The sequence below is a fragment of the Lepidothrix coronata genome, unplaced genomic scaffold (genome assembly GCF_001604755.1).
Source record: "Lepidothrix coronata isolate B3197 unplaced genomic scaffold, Lepidothrix_coronata-1.0 Scaffold249, whole genome shotgun sequence".
Taxonomy (NCBI): Eukaryota; Metazoa; Chordata; class Aves; order Passeriformes; family Pipridae; genus Lepidothrix; species Lepidothrix coronata.
In genome coordinates, this window is record NW_016690429.1 from 253,297 (window position 1) to 268,919 (window position 15,623).

The window sequence follows — 15,623 nt, forward strand, 5'->3', positions numbered from 1 at the left end:
ATGTGCATAAGAATAAGGTCCTGTGCAAATTCCTCAGGAGATCAATTTGCGAGGCTCTTTGGTAGGAAAACCTATTCTCTGGTGTGTATGTTGGTTTGATATGGAAATCCATAAGCCAGCCCTAGATCCAATCACATCCCATATGTTGGTGTGCTCAGGGTTTTCTTTGTGAATTCAAGAGTAGAATCCATACCATTTCTCCTTTACAAAAAACCAGCATTTTTAATTTCTGTGAATAAACCAGTTCGTGAGGATCAGAGTCTATTCTCGGTGTAAGTATAAGAATCTGTAAATCTCCCTGATAAAAACCCTCCTGTGGCTGATGGCAGAGAGCATTAGTAGAAAATTTTAAAAGACTACAAATCCATGTGCTAATTAGAGCTTTGCATATCCCTGCTTCCCCTATTATACTGAAAGGGAAATAAAATACAAATGAAAAAGAAAAAGAAGTTAATATTGAACTGAAATATTAAAATTCTTCTGAACAAAATATTTTAAAGATACTGTTTTCTTCTAGAAGTTCCTTTGGTATGGACTTCTGTAGAAAAGCTTGATTTCATAAAAATGGTCTTTTCTGTCAAAACTGCTCTTAGAAAGTTAGCTCATGGCACCATAAATAACCAGAGATGCCTGTGCTGAATGCACATTGCCCCTCTTAGCTCATGAATTCTGACTCCACAATAAGAACTTTGGCTCAGTATGAAACGAATTTCCAGGTGTAACTGACCTGCTTTGTCCAGCAGCTCTTCTCCAGACTCTGACATGAGTACAATAACTGGAAATAGGGGTGTTGCACCAAAGACACGGAAATTGGGGCCTGAACCTACAGGATCTTGCACCATCCACCTGGAGAGAGTCCTGTGGGCTCTTAGCTGTGCTATGACCTCCATGAAGTCACTCTTTTAAGTGACCTAAACATCAGAAGAACCTCAATATGGTTTTGAAGTTTAACACAAGGTGCATTTCCAAAGGAAAATAAATTTCAGTAGCCACTGTCCTCAGGGAAATACTTGTTCTGGTCTTTTGCAAAAAAATAGCAGTTTCTTTAGAGGAGATACCCTGTGTCTCCACAACCCTTTCATAGCAGGAACATTTGAGAAAATAATATCCCAACCTAAAACTTAATGACCCACAGTGGGAGTCACATTGCTGCTGTTGCACGGTCTTCCCCAAATGAAAATAATATATAGCTTGCATAATGAACAATGAAAATACTGAATATTAATGAAAATATAAATAGAAATTTAGGAAACAGACCACTGCAGTCTATTCTGATCCACTGGGGGGGAAAAAAATCCCATATATAACCAGGAAGCTTGCAGAGAATGTGTGGAGCATCACAAATTCTCACAGTTAAGGTAATTCCATACATAATGAGCATTCCATTAATCTATTTGTATCAGTTATCATAATGGGAAAGAATTAAGCATGGTGTAATGCTAACATGCATTACTTAAGTCAATTTTTTGACGATACCTTTGTGTTATACCAAGATCATGGGCCAAATTCAGCTGTTTTGTGGCCTTATTGGAACTGAGAGCACTCTGGTAGGTGAGGTGCAGTTAGCCTTGACCTCATAAAAATGAGTGAAAACCACAAGCCCTCTCTGATTGCTCTGCAAATGCATCCTGTAAGTTTGATCCTTTTCCTTCTGAAGCAGATGCAGAAAGTCAGTGGATTACATGTAAAAGAAAAATTGGAGTGTAATTGCACTGTGGCTATGAGGAGTCTTTTATTTGTTCACTTATGAAGCTGCTCGTGGAGTAGCATGGGACTTTGTTTTTCCATCTGTTACATATTCCTGTCAGAAGCAAAAACGTTATTTTGTAAGTACCATAGTAGTGGCTTATTATTTCTTAAAGTAAAGTATAGTATTTTCCCCTGTGCACAGTGCAGTCTGTAGTTCTGGCACATTAGCTGGCATAAACATTTTGATTAAAGCTTATGAATGTATTAATTACACCTGGGAAGTTTCCAGAGCTTATTCAAACTGAAAACTCTTTAAACTGCAGCCCCCAAACCTGAATTCTTTGCAGTAAATGTACAAATGGCTGTTGCAGAGTTGTTTTTTCTTTCCCTTGGATGTTTGTATAAAGACACAAAGTGGCAAGGGGGCAAATTCTTTTACCCATTAGTTTCTGTAAGCACTTTGTCAGAAAGACTGGAAGTGTCTGAAGAATTTTTACTGTCACACTGTTCAACGTTTGCTTGAAGTCTATAGAACTTTAATTCTCTTTCAAATTTTCTCTGATCTCCTACTTCTAGCAGCATCTACATATACTTAGGCATTTATCAGAATAACATATGGGTGTATAACCTTAACATGGTGATAGCATTGGCACAAAGACTGGCTAACTGAAGCTGTATAAATAAATAAATAGTTATCATAAACCAGCTATGGTCCTAATGAACTGTCTGGAAGTGTTGATAGGATTGGTCCATATGATTCCTTTTGCTTGTATTCCCACAGTGAATGGCTAATGGTGTAACAGAGTCAGAATTGGCCAGCAAAGCCTATGAAGTTGTTTGGGTATCACTGTTGTGTCACAAGTAACACGAACAAGTTCTTACAACAACCTTCATCTGGATTAGGCTGTGAGGAGCACTGACAACGAGCCAGAAGCAAACATAACAGAGGATCTGAATTCTAAAATCACTGGGCATATGACCCTGAAAATAAAGGCGTCTCTTATCTACCAACCGCCTGTGCCGCTGCCAAACAGCGCGAGCAGTCTCACCTCGGCGATGCTGTGCTCCTGCATTCGTGCACACACGCACTCATTATGATTGACCTGCCCTAGGAAGGTCCATTAAGTGGAACTCATTTCAAGCACAGATGGTCCTGAATAGCTTAATGTCTGTCTGGTGGCCAGAATAAGTGATTTCTTGATGGCCTTAGACTTCTGATCACATACATGCAGCCAAGGAGGAAATGAAAACATGTTTATCATTTTGATAAACAACCTCCCTCATTGCTGCAGGATGCTCCACGTAACTCAGCAGAGTCAAATACTATTAAATTGTCATCACTGTCAAAGAGAGAACGTATAAGTTTTGTTACCTGAGTCATAGTTAATGACTTCCAGAATGTATAACACAAATCAGCAGTGCTGTTTGCCTTTTTTATGTTTGTTTACTGATAAGTTCAGGCTTGGCTAGAATACAGAGGCGAGTTATAATTTTGAAGTGCAAAATATGCTTTTATTATTACCCCTCAGCTAGAGATATAAAAAACAGAGATGACTAGAAGATGGCTTTTTGGCTTCTGCCAGGCTTGCACTCAGACCTTATAGGTGATTAGATATTTTAAATCACAACCTCCCACAGCAGACTCATACTTACAATAAAATATTTCACTCTGCAGTGTGTAAACTCAAGGTGGCTTTATAACAGAGACAAAAAAAGAACACAATTCCAGGAGTTTGCTCTCCTCCAATTAGAATTAAACTGTTAGCAGGGGTAACAAACAGTTGTCCCTGTTTTACAATAAGAATGCTGTGTTGTTTCTACAGTTTTGTATTTTAAGCCTATGCAGAACAAAGATTTCTGGAAGGTCTGGAAATATGAGCAGAGTTGCAATGACACAGAGTTGCTACCTGCAACATCCCAGAATCCTTCCTTGCAGCCAGTTCTGTCCCTCTTGCTTTGGTAGGTGTCACATTTTCTTCATGCAAAGTTGAGGGCATCCTGTGCACTGAGTGCTCAGAAAGGATCAGCTGTTCTTACTATCAAGTCCTGCTAATGTTTGGTGTGAAGAGGATATAAGTCATATAAGGATGCTTTCATTCATCTCTGAAGCTTCTTGAAGGAAGATCAAAGCTCTTCCTGATCTGCAAGTTCCTATTCCGTTTCTAATCTTTTTCTGATTTTCTTGGGGCAGGAGGGAATTATTAAAAAAAAAAAAAATATATATATATTTTTCTTGTCAGGTGGATAAAGCAGCCACTTCATGAAATGTAACTGTCAACAAAAAATTTAGAAGACACTTACTTAGAGGATTTTAGGGCCCTTTCCTCTCCTTTTAAGTTCAATGGCAAATCCCCTATTGACTTGAATGAGTTGGATGAAGCTGTTACTGTGGAATCAAAGCCAGAAGCTACCACAGCTCAATAGACCATAAGCTTCCAAAAAAAAGACATTTCTGGGTTTTGTGACAAAGATTCAAACTTTACTGCACTCACAGCCTATCAGGTCAATAATTCACATTCTTTTTTCAGGACTCCCAGCACTGTAATATCTCACCAGGTCTTCCATAATCCAGATGAACTACTGAGAATAAAAAAAACACTGGCTCAGGAGCTGAAGTCCTCAGATGTTGGTATTAGAGGATTTCTTGGTGCTCTCCATCCCCTCCCCCCAAAGAAGAAGTAGGAAATAAAAAGTAAAAATCACAGAATAAAAAGGTACTTTGCTTATACATCTGAACATCTTAAATGGTTTTCAGTGGAAACTGAAGACTGATTCATGTTCCTCTCCCCACTCTAATTAGTTTCCTCATTTATACACTGAAATAGAGCTTTAAGTTGAATGTCCCAACCCCATTATATTTGTGGTATATAAATTCCTGTGAATAATGTAGTCGAGGGTGTGCTTTTTCAATAAGGTTTTTTCCTAGTCTCACTGTGTCCATTTGTATCTGTCTAGGTACCTCTATTCCCATTTTGTATATGGCTTTTTAAAAGTCTGACATGTATATGCATCATTGGTAAAATGTATACCAGCAAAACACATTGCATGCAATGCTACTCAGCAGTCATTCACAGGCCAAACATGCCTGAATGGAAAAATCTGATCCCAAAAACAAATTTTCCAGGAAAACAGGGTGTGTACCATGCAGAACTTTCTCCATGTGAGATGAATTTTTTTCTTCTGTTGTCAGCACTGGTAAGGGTCTTCCTATTATCATGATTATTATTATTTGCACATAGTTATAGTCCATGCAGATAAAACTTCCAATTAATGGACTTAACTGTCTAGCAGTTAAAAAAAAGTGTTTTTTCATTCCCTTTATAGTTTCATTATGTTTTGCCCCTCCTAAACAGCTATACACTTTGAGCTAAATTCTTTATTGCTTCAGCAACTTCAGCTTCCACATAACAATTAAAGGTGTTATAAAGCTCCTCCACCACATCCCATTATTTTGAATAGATAAGCAAATAAGCACGACTAGCTCATGTGGTTATTAGTACTCATACAGCAAATTAATAGAGAAAATTAAGCATTTAGGTTATTCACAGATATTTACCATGCAGTCTATGTAGTCTAAAATTAGAAATGCTTATTACTGTGTACATTATCTTTATTGTTGGGTTTGCAATCAATAAAATCACAAATCTTTCTCCTCCTAGGGCACGACCATAAGATGGATTGAACCAATGAGGATCTTTTCATTGCTTTCAATATGATTTGGATGGGGGAACAGGGAGTTTATGTGAAGGATTACTTCATAGCAAATGCAAACATTTGGGGCTGAGTTGATTATCACAATTCCTCTTACTCCTAAGAGACACTTCAAAGACCGTTTGTCAGATGATGGCTCTCTGTATTGTTGGGATCTCTCTTCTCTGACACCTATTGGCTTTCAAAAAGCTTGTGTCAGCAGGCCAAATGCTCTTGATAACTAATACATGCAGCAGCATGTCTGTCCAGATGACTTAAATATTTACTACATAGTCTCATGCTTGCAGACTCATCAGTGCTGAACCCCATGACCACATAACCCAAGCTCTTTTGCCCTAATGGATGTTCACACACTTCTGTCCACTGACTGACCCTGGAATGTCAGGGGGTTTAAAATTTAATATTACAAAACATTTCCACACTTTGTGTGTGTTCATTCGTAGCTGTTGTACCTCTTAATGCCCCAGGGACACCTTATGACACATCACAATATGACTTTAACATTCAGGCAAGACATTCCTCCCTGCCCACCTACCCCAGTGCTTCACTACAGAAATGTCACATTTGTAGAATCCCCAGGTAACAGGACTCTCTCCTGAGCTGGGAGATGCCACTGAACTCCCAAACCTCTACCAAAACCCTTTCTTCACAGCCAGACCTGGATCAGCATCTCCACACTGCTTATCCTCCCACCTGGCTGCAGGGTACTCTGGTGTTTAAAAGCTCTTGATATTGTTTCAAAAAGAGTGAAAGCCAAAGACATGAATAATGTGGTATAGCAAAAGCACTGTACTGTTAGCAATTCATAATGGCATGAAGAAATAATGCTGTTCTGGAAAAGCTTCTTACACATCCTGTGCTTTAGTGGGCTGTGCATGAGGTTTTGTACTAAATTTAAACAAATCCTGCCAAATTTATGCTGCCGTTTCATAAAGTGGCCAAATATCTGTGGGGAACAGACTGACACTATTAAACACTCAGTGATTATGAGCTAAATACAATCTTAACTGAGGAATGGAGAAATTACTTGGGCAGTGCATTTGCCCACTTTGGTGTTTGTCTCCTTGCACTGCAGCGCTGAGGTGAAGGGGAATGGCACACCTGACACGTCATTTCTGTGCTCAGCATATGCCACAAACACCAACTATTCACAGACCCAAAGCCACTGTCTATCTGTCTATCACACCTCTGTGTTCTCCATCTAATAAAATATTGCAAATGCTCATAAAGAACAATTAGGGAGAAGACAAATTAAACCTGGTGATCTTGCACACAATGGGAATGTTTCCTGCCTTAAAACTGCCAATTTAGTGAGTGGAGTAGCAAAGGGAAGTGCTGTTGGGCCACACTGTGATTTGGAGAGACTCATTGTCATTCCCTAGGGGCTGAGTGCTAGCACAGAATCAAATATTTGGAGAAAAATCTTATTTCTAGATGAATTCCCTTAGTCCCTCTCCTTGTACAAGAGAACATTTGTGGAAGAGGCCTCCGTAGTTACAAGCATAAAATCAGTCAACAGTTGTTGCACATTTTCTGTGGTATTTCACCTACATTTCTTCAAGCCCAGACCTTGACACAGTCATTTTTAGGCCAAAAATTATGTGGATGTCAGAGAAGCTTCTAATATAAGACAGGCAAAGGACATTTATCTACATTTTCTATTGAAAATGAGGTGTAGCAGTACCTGGCTGATTTGGGAGCATGGTAATGGGAGAAATAACATCATAATCCCACTTATATAGAAGCCAGACAGAGTCACAGGCAGGAGCATGCCTGGGTTCTTTGATTAGTGCTTCCTAATCAGTGTCAATATTCTCTTTTTTCTTCTTTTCTTTTTTTTTNTCAATATTTTTTTTTTTTTTTTTTTTTTTTTTTTTTTTTTTTTTTTTTTTTTTTTTTTACCAGAAGGAGGAACGTGTGAAGTTATAGCAGCACACAGATGCTGTAATAAGAATCGAATTGAGGAAAGATCACAAACAGTAAAATGCTCCTGTCTACCTGGGAAAGTGGCTGGGACTACAAGAAACAGACCCTCCTGTGTTGATGGCAAGTACCTCCTCCTGTATATATGTCTCTGTGTACTATCCAGTAGACAGCTGTTAGTCTATACATTATGCATAGGAATTTTGTTTTGTTCTTTATTTAACAAAACACAAAACTCTATAAGCATGAGTATATATTTAGACCACCTTCCTGCTAAGTTAGTGTGTGGTTCTGTGCACATGGGTCATGTTAAGATTTATCAAAAAACTGGGAGTATAGTACCAAGTATAGGTACTTTGATAAGTATAAGAGATTCTGGGGCAGGATCAAGCCCTTAATAAATAACTGGACAAAATTTTTCCGTGGTGTCACTTCATGGGGCCCTGTCGGTGCCACATTATTTTTGATTTGTAAATATTTCAAAGGACAACTGCCATTCATTTTGATTTCATTTGGAAAGTCAGTGGCAAAATAAGAAAAAGAAATGAATCTTGTGTTCTTGTCCTGAAACAAACTTTAAAGAAAGCTGGAAACAATCTTTGCCTTTTGAAATCCAAGGTGCTGTTGCTTGTCACGGGGATTTTTTTGGTGAAGGAAAAGCATCATGTTATTTGTGTCTGGGTTTCATATCAGGTGTTTGAGTTTCATATCAGCTCTAGCTGCACGGGGTGTTTTCCTCTCTGGGGCTCCCCTGCCGTGGCTGCAAGGTGAAACCACTCAGCAGCTGGGGAGGGAAACAGGGCTTGGAAGTGCTTAGCAAAATATAAATCACATAAGAAGATGGGGAGTAAGTGGTACTAATCCCATTAGTTACCCTTCCCGAAGAAGCTGCTCTGAGTTGCAGAATCCCTCTGTGCAGCAGCTTTGTGGAGTATCTTGTAAAAAACCCCTTGCTGTTCTTTATGGTCAATGTCCTGTGCCATTGTTTGTGCCAATCCCTGGCCCAGAGGTGCTTCTAAGAGCCACAGGTTGTTTTTGGCTGCAGCTGAGGTGGGCTCTGCACTGAGCTCTCCTCACCCTTTCCATGGCTGAACTCCTGGGGGTGGTGGTGCATCTGCAGGTTTTGGAAGTGCCCAACTTTCCCTCTTTGGGTCGGTCATTTGGCATTCAGCTGCCCTCCAAGTGAGCGAGAGGGGGGAGCTGTGCAAGCAAACACTGGGAAAAATGTTTTCCTCTGGGTACCTTTCCTCAATCATGGGCTGCAAAGGCACTAGAATGGAGCAGGGGCTGGTCCTGTTGTAGCCCAGCGTTAGACAGGAGTATTGGTGGGTGCTGTGGAATGAAGGGTTGTACAGGCAAAGCTCAGAGTCTTGCACATTTGACACCTAAAAGATGAGAGCTGGGGGTACCTTGGAGCAATGAGAACCTCATATTTTCACAGCAAGTATTTGTGGCATGTGCCTATCTGGTTTATATATTAAAGATACAAAAGAAATGTTTTATTTCCAAAACACTCTCAAATTTTTAAACTATGAAGCAGTATTTCATGGCTTGTTACACTGGGAATGTGATTCGTCTTCTGAACTCATGACTAAAACCATGCTATGAATGCACCTGTGAATGATTACACTTTAATCCACATTCTGTCATTCTGTTATTGCTTAATTACCCTGATAGAAAGAATCTTCTTTTTCTGCTAAGCACACTCATAAAACCAAATGTGAAATCTACAGCTGGTCTTAACCAAAGATCAACTGTACCAGCCTTGAGGAATTTCATGTTCTTCAGCAGGTCATGAAAAACAGAGGAAGTGGACAGAGCAGAGAGACACCATTAATTCAGCTCTCATAACTCTGTTCAGAGAAGAGAAGCTCAAAGAATGCTTTGTTAAGAAAAAAGTCGGGTGCAGGTGTGGACTGAAGCCTAATTGCTCTGTCAGGATTACGATAAAAAGAAATGTTATTGTCCGGAATTTTGAAAGGAGTAAGGATAAAACAATGACTAATATAAAAGTGTAAAGCAAGTCCCATTGAAGTCATTGGTAAGACTCACTGTGACTTCAAAGCTGGAAAATGTGAACTACAAAGGAATGTCTTCCCCTTTCAAGTTTAGTTGTGGTAGTCAGCCCATAGCTGCTTTTGTAGAAGGCTGGTGAAGGATTCAAAAGCCCAGTATGCTGCTCGTAAAAATTAATCCAAGGGACATTATCTTTGGCCTTTGTTTTATCCCAGGCTTTGCTTTGTGACTTTTGACATACTGACCTTAAGTCAAAACTTTGTCCTATTTGGTTGGTCTGTTCTTGCTAAGGCAAACTCCCAAAACTTCCCATGGGAGTCCCATTGACGTCAGTACTTTAACTCACACAAAGATTTGGGATTTGCTGTTTCTTTTGTACGCGAGGACATTTCAAAAGGTCATCTGCAACTTTCTACCTTCCTTATCTACCATATTATAAGGATTAAGACCATTTAATCTCACACTAGGTTTTACACTATGTAAATGTATATGATTTCAAGCCATAATGTGTCAGTAAGAAAGCTTGCCTTGGGTCCATTAACTAAATATCCAAAGGTATGGGTACAGCAATATACTCACATCCAAACAGACTGATCACCTCTGAGAGGTGACAAGGACTGGGACACCCCATGTTGGCAATTTGGCTCCCATCTGTGGTTGATTATCACCTCGAGCCACCTCCACCTGATGGCTACTTAGTATGAACAAGCTCAGTATTGCCCTGTTTGTACCATTGGTCAAACTATGACTTATTGGGATTGGAATCAAGCTTTTGGTGCTTCCTAGTTAAATTTCATCAGAAAACACCTCATCAAGGCTCATGCTTTGACAGTCTGAGTTCATGTTACAGAACAGGGATTGCATTGCCTTCCACTCCTGCCACATGTTGCTCCAGGACACAAATGGGCAGTGTGTGCGAGAGCTGGCTCTGTTTTCTGTTTAAGAGAGAACTACATCTTTACATTAAAGATGGGGGATGATGATTTCTTTCTGTTGCTCATGCATAAAGTGGAGGTATTCCTAATCTTCTGCATTACTCCATGAGACCTTTCTTTTCCTGCTTTTCCTTCTCAGTACAGAAAGCATAGTGAAGCCCTGATGAAAAAAATGTGACTTTTAAATACCGTTAAAATTGCTCTTTTAACCTTTTGGAGATGTACTCAGCATATTTTCAAAATATTTAGATATTATTCAGGGACTTGCCTTCACGCTGCCTCCTGAAAAGGCATTTTGCCTCTGTTTTTGCTTTCTTACAACCCAAGACACTTTCTTCAAATAAAGGGCTGCAGACTGCTCCATGTTTGGTGGTTTTACCAGGTCTTGGCATCATACAGGGTTTCATAACTTCAAAATAACTTTGTTGTGACAGTATCAAATGTAAAGGTTATATCAAAACTGTCACATTTGGGTCAGGACTGTAATGTCCACCTCTCATTCTTCATTGACCTAATCTTCATGCAAAATTGATGTCGCCTTTCTGAATAGGCTCAGGTTTTCTTCTGTGGCATCAATAGAGTTGGCTGTGTGAGCTAGAGAGCAACAATGAGCAAGTGGTAGCAGGGAACTGGTTAATACACTTATGTCTGGGGTTTTTATTATCTTTTATGGCATGTCTACACCTGACTTGCAGGTTTTTTTTGTTGCTTCCATTAGCAAAACAGTCTTGTGGCCACTTGGTTTATTTTTTATTTTGTTCTGTTTGTTGTTTTGGGGTTTTTAAGCAGTTCATTCTAGTACTCTGTATAAAAACCATGGATGTTTGATTGGACACGGGAGTCTCCACCTTTTCTATGCTCTAGGGTGAAAGAGGGGGGGAACACAGGCCAAGTGAGCCCACAGGATTGCTGAGTAAGTATTAACAGAAGAGCTCTGACAATATTCTCTCAGTCTTAATACTTCATATCATTACTATAAAAATGTAATAGGAATATAAGATACTTATAATTTACGGTCACTTTTATACTGGGAATAATGTGCTTTGTACCGTATCCTTTAAAGTGGTATTGAACCATTCTGTACAGTCAGTAGGTGGTTATGTCTGTATGTTCTTTGAGGCCTTTGAATAATATATAATTTGTTCATCTATACTGAAGTTTACTATGTTACAATGATGCTCTCAGACACACTTTTTTAATGTTTCAGTTTTTCTGTTCCCTTCCCTTCAATCTTCTTCCAGTTTATTTTAAGCTCTTTCACAGGCAACCTCATATTTCTTGCATAATTATCTTTGAAATTTGTTGGCTCACAGAGTATGGAATAACAGAAAAGCACCTGCACTGGCTTTTGAAATCACAAAGGGAATTTCATGCAGGTTGTGCATGTTGCCAGTGCTTTTAGGAAATGAGGTGGTTTTAACACTGGTCGAAACCAATGAGGAAAAAGGAAGTTGCTACTGAAATGCTGTGCAGTATCTCTCCTTCTAAATTATTCCTTGCAGAGATCTGAGGTGATCTGGTTCCATGTTGTCTGCAACACAGGATTTGAAGCATTTGCTCTCAGGCAACAGAAGTAGTGTTTTAGCTCTCCATGGTCTGCTGTTGTCCTGTTTTATAGCAGTCATTCATCAGGGGAAAGGGAAATCATTCACTGATAGAGAACAATAAAATGAAATTAATCCAGTGTTTCCCTTTCTCACAGACTGGCTTTGGATCACCTGAAGTTTCAGATAATTCCACAGTGTATGAAATATTAACATGCAGGTACATACTTCAGATTTCTATTAGTTTGAGGATAATCCATCACTAGCCACCATGTGGCCCTGTGAATTTAGATCAGACTTCATCAGGACAGCCTTATCAAACCAAACACAAGTCCTAGTGACCAGTGGGAGCACCATGACTTTTAATGCCTCTCTGGGCCAACACCTCACACCTCTCCAGTCATGCTGCTGGATAATTGGTACTGCTCATCCTCATTTTTCCATGTGCAACAGTGGGAGCAGAGAGAGGACATCATTCACCAGCACGTGCTCCTTTTGTTGGCGTTTTCCCTCCTTTCTCTCACCCAGGACCTACAAATGAAAATGTCATATCTGGTATCTGGTCACTCCTTAGGCAGACGATAAGTGCAGCCACGCTGTTGACATGAGCTAATTGAGTTTAATTTTTAAATTATGGATAAGATACCTACTATAGAGTGAGCATACATTCAGGAGCACTGTGTTCCTTCAGTACAGAGGTGCAGCACAGCCCCTCATGGGTCCCTGAGCTGGTCCTCAGCCCATGGATCCTCCCACAGCAATGGTGCTACCCCAGCTTGCACCATTAAGAGATGGGCACGGGGTATACAGACACTTCCTGGCCCTCCCTGGACTGAGAGCAGGATTTGAGCCTTGTAGAGTCAAATGAAAGACTCCTATTGACTTCAGGTCAGGTCCTTAGTAAATGCTTTGTTAGAGATAATCCTGTATCTATCAGCACTTACATCAAGTGAAAACAGTTCACAGTCACAAAGCCAATAGTTTTCTATTTATCTAATGTGTACTTTAGGTGGTATCACCAGAAAGCCTTTTTTTCCCCACTCTGTGAAAATACTTTCAATCAATTCTTATTTCTTGAAGAATGGGGGAAAAATGCTTTTTGAAATCCAAGGAGTCAGCTTCTCATCCCTCTAGCTGTGCTTCGGCCTAGATAAGAGGAGATCTCAGGGTCCCGTATTATTAATGCACTGTCTGTATGAATAACGAGCAGCCTTGGTGAATTATTCCACACTCCTGGGAAAATCTATAGCCCTGTCCTTCTGCGGCACCACTGGAACTGAGCAGTAGGCTCAGTATTTATTTTTATTTGGTGAATTCAGATGACTTCATTTGTAGGGAGGGAGAAAATGTATCTCTTCCCCACTGACACCCATTTAAGTAAACTCAAAAAAAAAAATCACAGAATATCACAAGAGCTATTAAAAAAAATGAGAAAGAGAGAGGGAGAGAAGCCTTACTATACACCGGAATATATTAAGACTTTTCTTTTTGTCCAGAAACATGTCTTCTTGAAACGCCCTTGCAGCCACCCTGAAATCGCAGCCAGATCCTGAGAGGTGCTGACTGCAGGGGGAGCAAAAGCAAAACTGGCAGTGATGATGCAGAGTAATTAGTTCATTTACCAAGGCACAGCAGCTCTCATTACTAGTTTGTCTTCTCATCTGCAGGGCAGAGGCTGAAGGGAGCAGAGGGGAGGTAAGTGCCTGACCCTGCCCATGGTGGGTGAGTTTTTGTGTCAGAGCACAGTATCATCTCCTGAACCCACATCATCAGTGAGCAGCCTGGGGAGAGCAGAGAGGCCCTGAGCAAGTGTATGTACAAGCAATCTATGTGTGGGTATATGTACATATATCTATGCTTATATATATATATATATAGGTGTTTCTGTGCACATGCTGCAGACCCATCCTGTCACAGGTGGTGTTACAGCACCCAGTGCTGTTCGAACACATATGGGTGTTTTCAGTGATTAAGGTACACAGGAGGAGGATGTTCAAGGATCACATCTGCAGCCTGCCTGAGCAAGATTGCAGTGAGGGTTTCCCAGTCAGGCACTTCCCCATCTCCCAGCGAGGGCTGTGCCGTTCATTCCACATGCAAACCTCCACCAGGCATTAGGGAGAAAGAGACAGATGATCCTGTGTTTCTGGGGTGAAGATGGTGCAGTTAATGAGATCTTCTGACTGTGGGTTTATGTGAGTACATCTTCATCTCAGCTATAATTTATCTCCCTACCTGTGTCTTATATTTCTTTCTTCTCCAATTGACATTGTGGTTTCCTGCACAGCAAAGCAACCACCCTTTTTAATATCGAGCCTATAGAACAGCTGACTAATCCACCCCTGACGAAGTGCAGAGAGCTCACTTAAATCCCAATTCCCGCAGGAAAAACATTTTCTTTTTCTACTTAAGTGGGAAAAAAAGACATGTCATGGCACTATCTCCATCTACCTGAGGGGTGGTCATTTTTCCAGGCTCCAGCTGACAGATTTCAGTGCCGACACAGAGGGTGTAGAGCCCTCACAGCCAACCAAGGCGCACAAGCAGCATCCCTGTGGTGAAATTAGGGATTGGTACAGCCATGGAGCAGTGTGAAGACACACAGGAACATATAATTACTTCACCTGCATACAGGGTAGAGCAACCTTTCTCTCAAATACTTGCAATAAGCCCACTAGAGGCTAAATGGAAAAACAGTAGGAGCTTTCTTCTCTGATGGGTAGCATTAAGTGTTAATCACAGCACTGAAAAGAGCCTGGTGAGGGGTTTTTGATGCAGGGAGGGCAGCCAGCCATGCCAGTGTGCCAGGCACCACAGGGAAAAAGAAGCACAATCTGGATGGGAAAAAAAACCTAGATGAAACTCCCTTGCAGGGGTGATGCCACAGGCAGGACTATGCAGGTGAGAACCATGAGCTCAGGTAACAAAAGGACTGGGAATGCTGCCTGGAGAGCATGGAGAACAACCAGGAGAAGGAGTTTCACAGCTTTGTATACAGACGTCTACCTCGTGGAGACCAGAGGAGGGGCCTCAGCCCCCTGTGAACTATCTGTGAATCTACAGGTGGTGGATGTAGGGGCCAGAAAAGCTTCAGCAATGCCAAGGGAGGCTCCTCTCACAACAGCCCAGCACCCAACAATGCTGAGGGAGAGATTTCCACGTGTATCTGTATCTGCCCCACGGGGCTACAACAGAAAGTACTTTGCTGCCATTTACTGCATATGTGTGGAGTGATGTTCCAGCTGACACAGGATGTGTGCTGTCTTAGGAGTAAAAGGTTTAAAGCTTTACCCCCTGCCTTTAAACAAGCACTGGGTCCATGTTTGCCTTGAGCAGCAGAGCCCACGTGCACAGTCCAAGCGCAACATCCAAAGCGCTCTCAGAAAGTGGTTTGACACCCAGGGGCAGATTTTCAGCTGGTGTGAACTGCCTCTTGAAATCCAGAGAGATCTGCTAGTTTGAGCCAAATGAGGACATGGTTTGTTGAGTTTAGGAAAATGAACAGAATGGTGACTGGCCATTAATCCTTGCTCACTGTCTTCAGGGAATATATGGGAGCAGTGTCCAGCTAATCAGTTGCCAAGGGGAGCTTAGGGAAACATTAGGGTCAGGTTAACATCTGTGCTGTATCCCCTCACACCAAATCCTTGCAGTAATTCCAATGATTATCTATCTCTGCAGGGAAGACCATATTACTAAATGGCTAATTCTGCATGACTTCACATCATACATCTTTTCTGCATCAAAGACTGTTTGTGGTGCACCAGGGCTGTGAAATGCTCTGTGTCTACAGGGGTCTCTATAC

The 15,623-nt window shown here is 40.9% G+C and overlaps 1 protein-coding gene across 1 annotated transcript in view; it reads left to right on the top strand.

The window, feature by feature from the left end:
• The window catches only part of FAM19A1 (family with sequence similarity 19 member A1, C-C motif chemokine like), a 221,761-nt gene that overhangs the window by 169,162 nt on the left and 36,976 nt on the right, over positions 1-15,623 (top strand). The window contains exon 3 of the mRNA XM_017835159.1: positions 7,306-7,446. Coding sequence (XP_017690648.1) covers positions 7,306-7,446 — 141 coding nt within the window. The remainder of the gene's footprint in view (positions 1-7,305; positions 7,447-15,623) is intronic.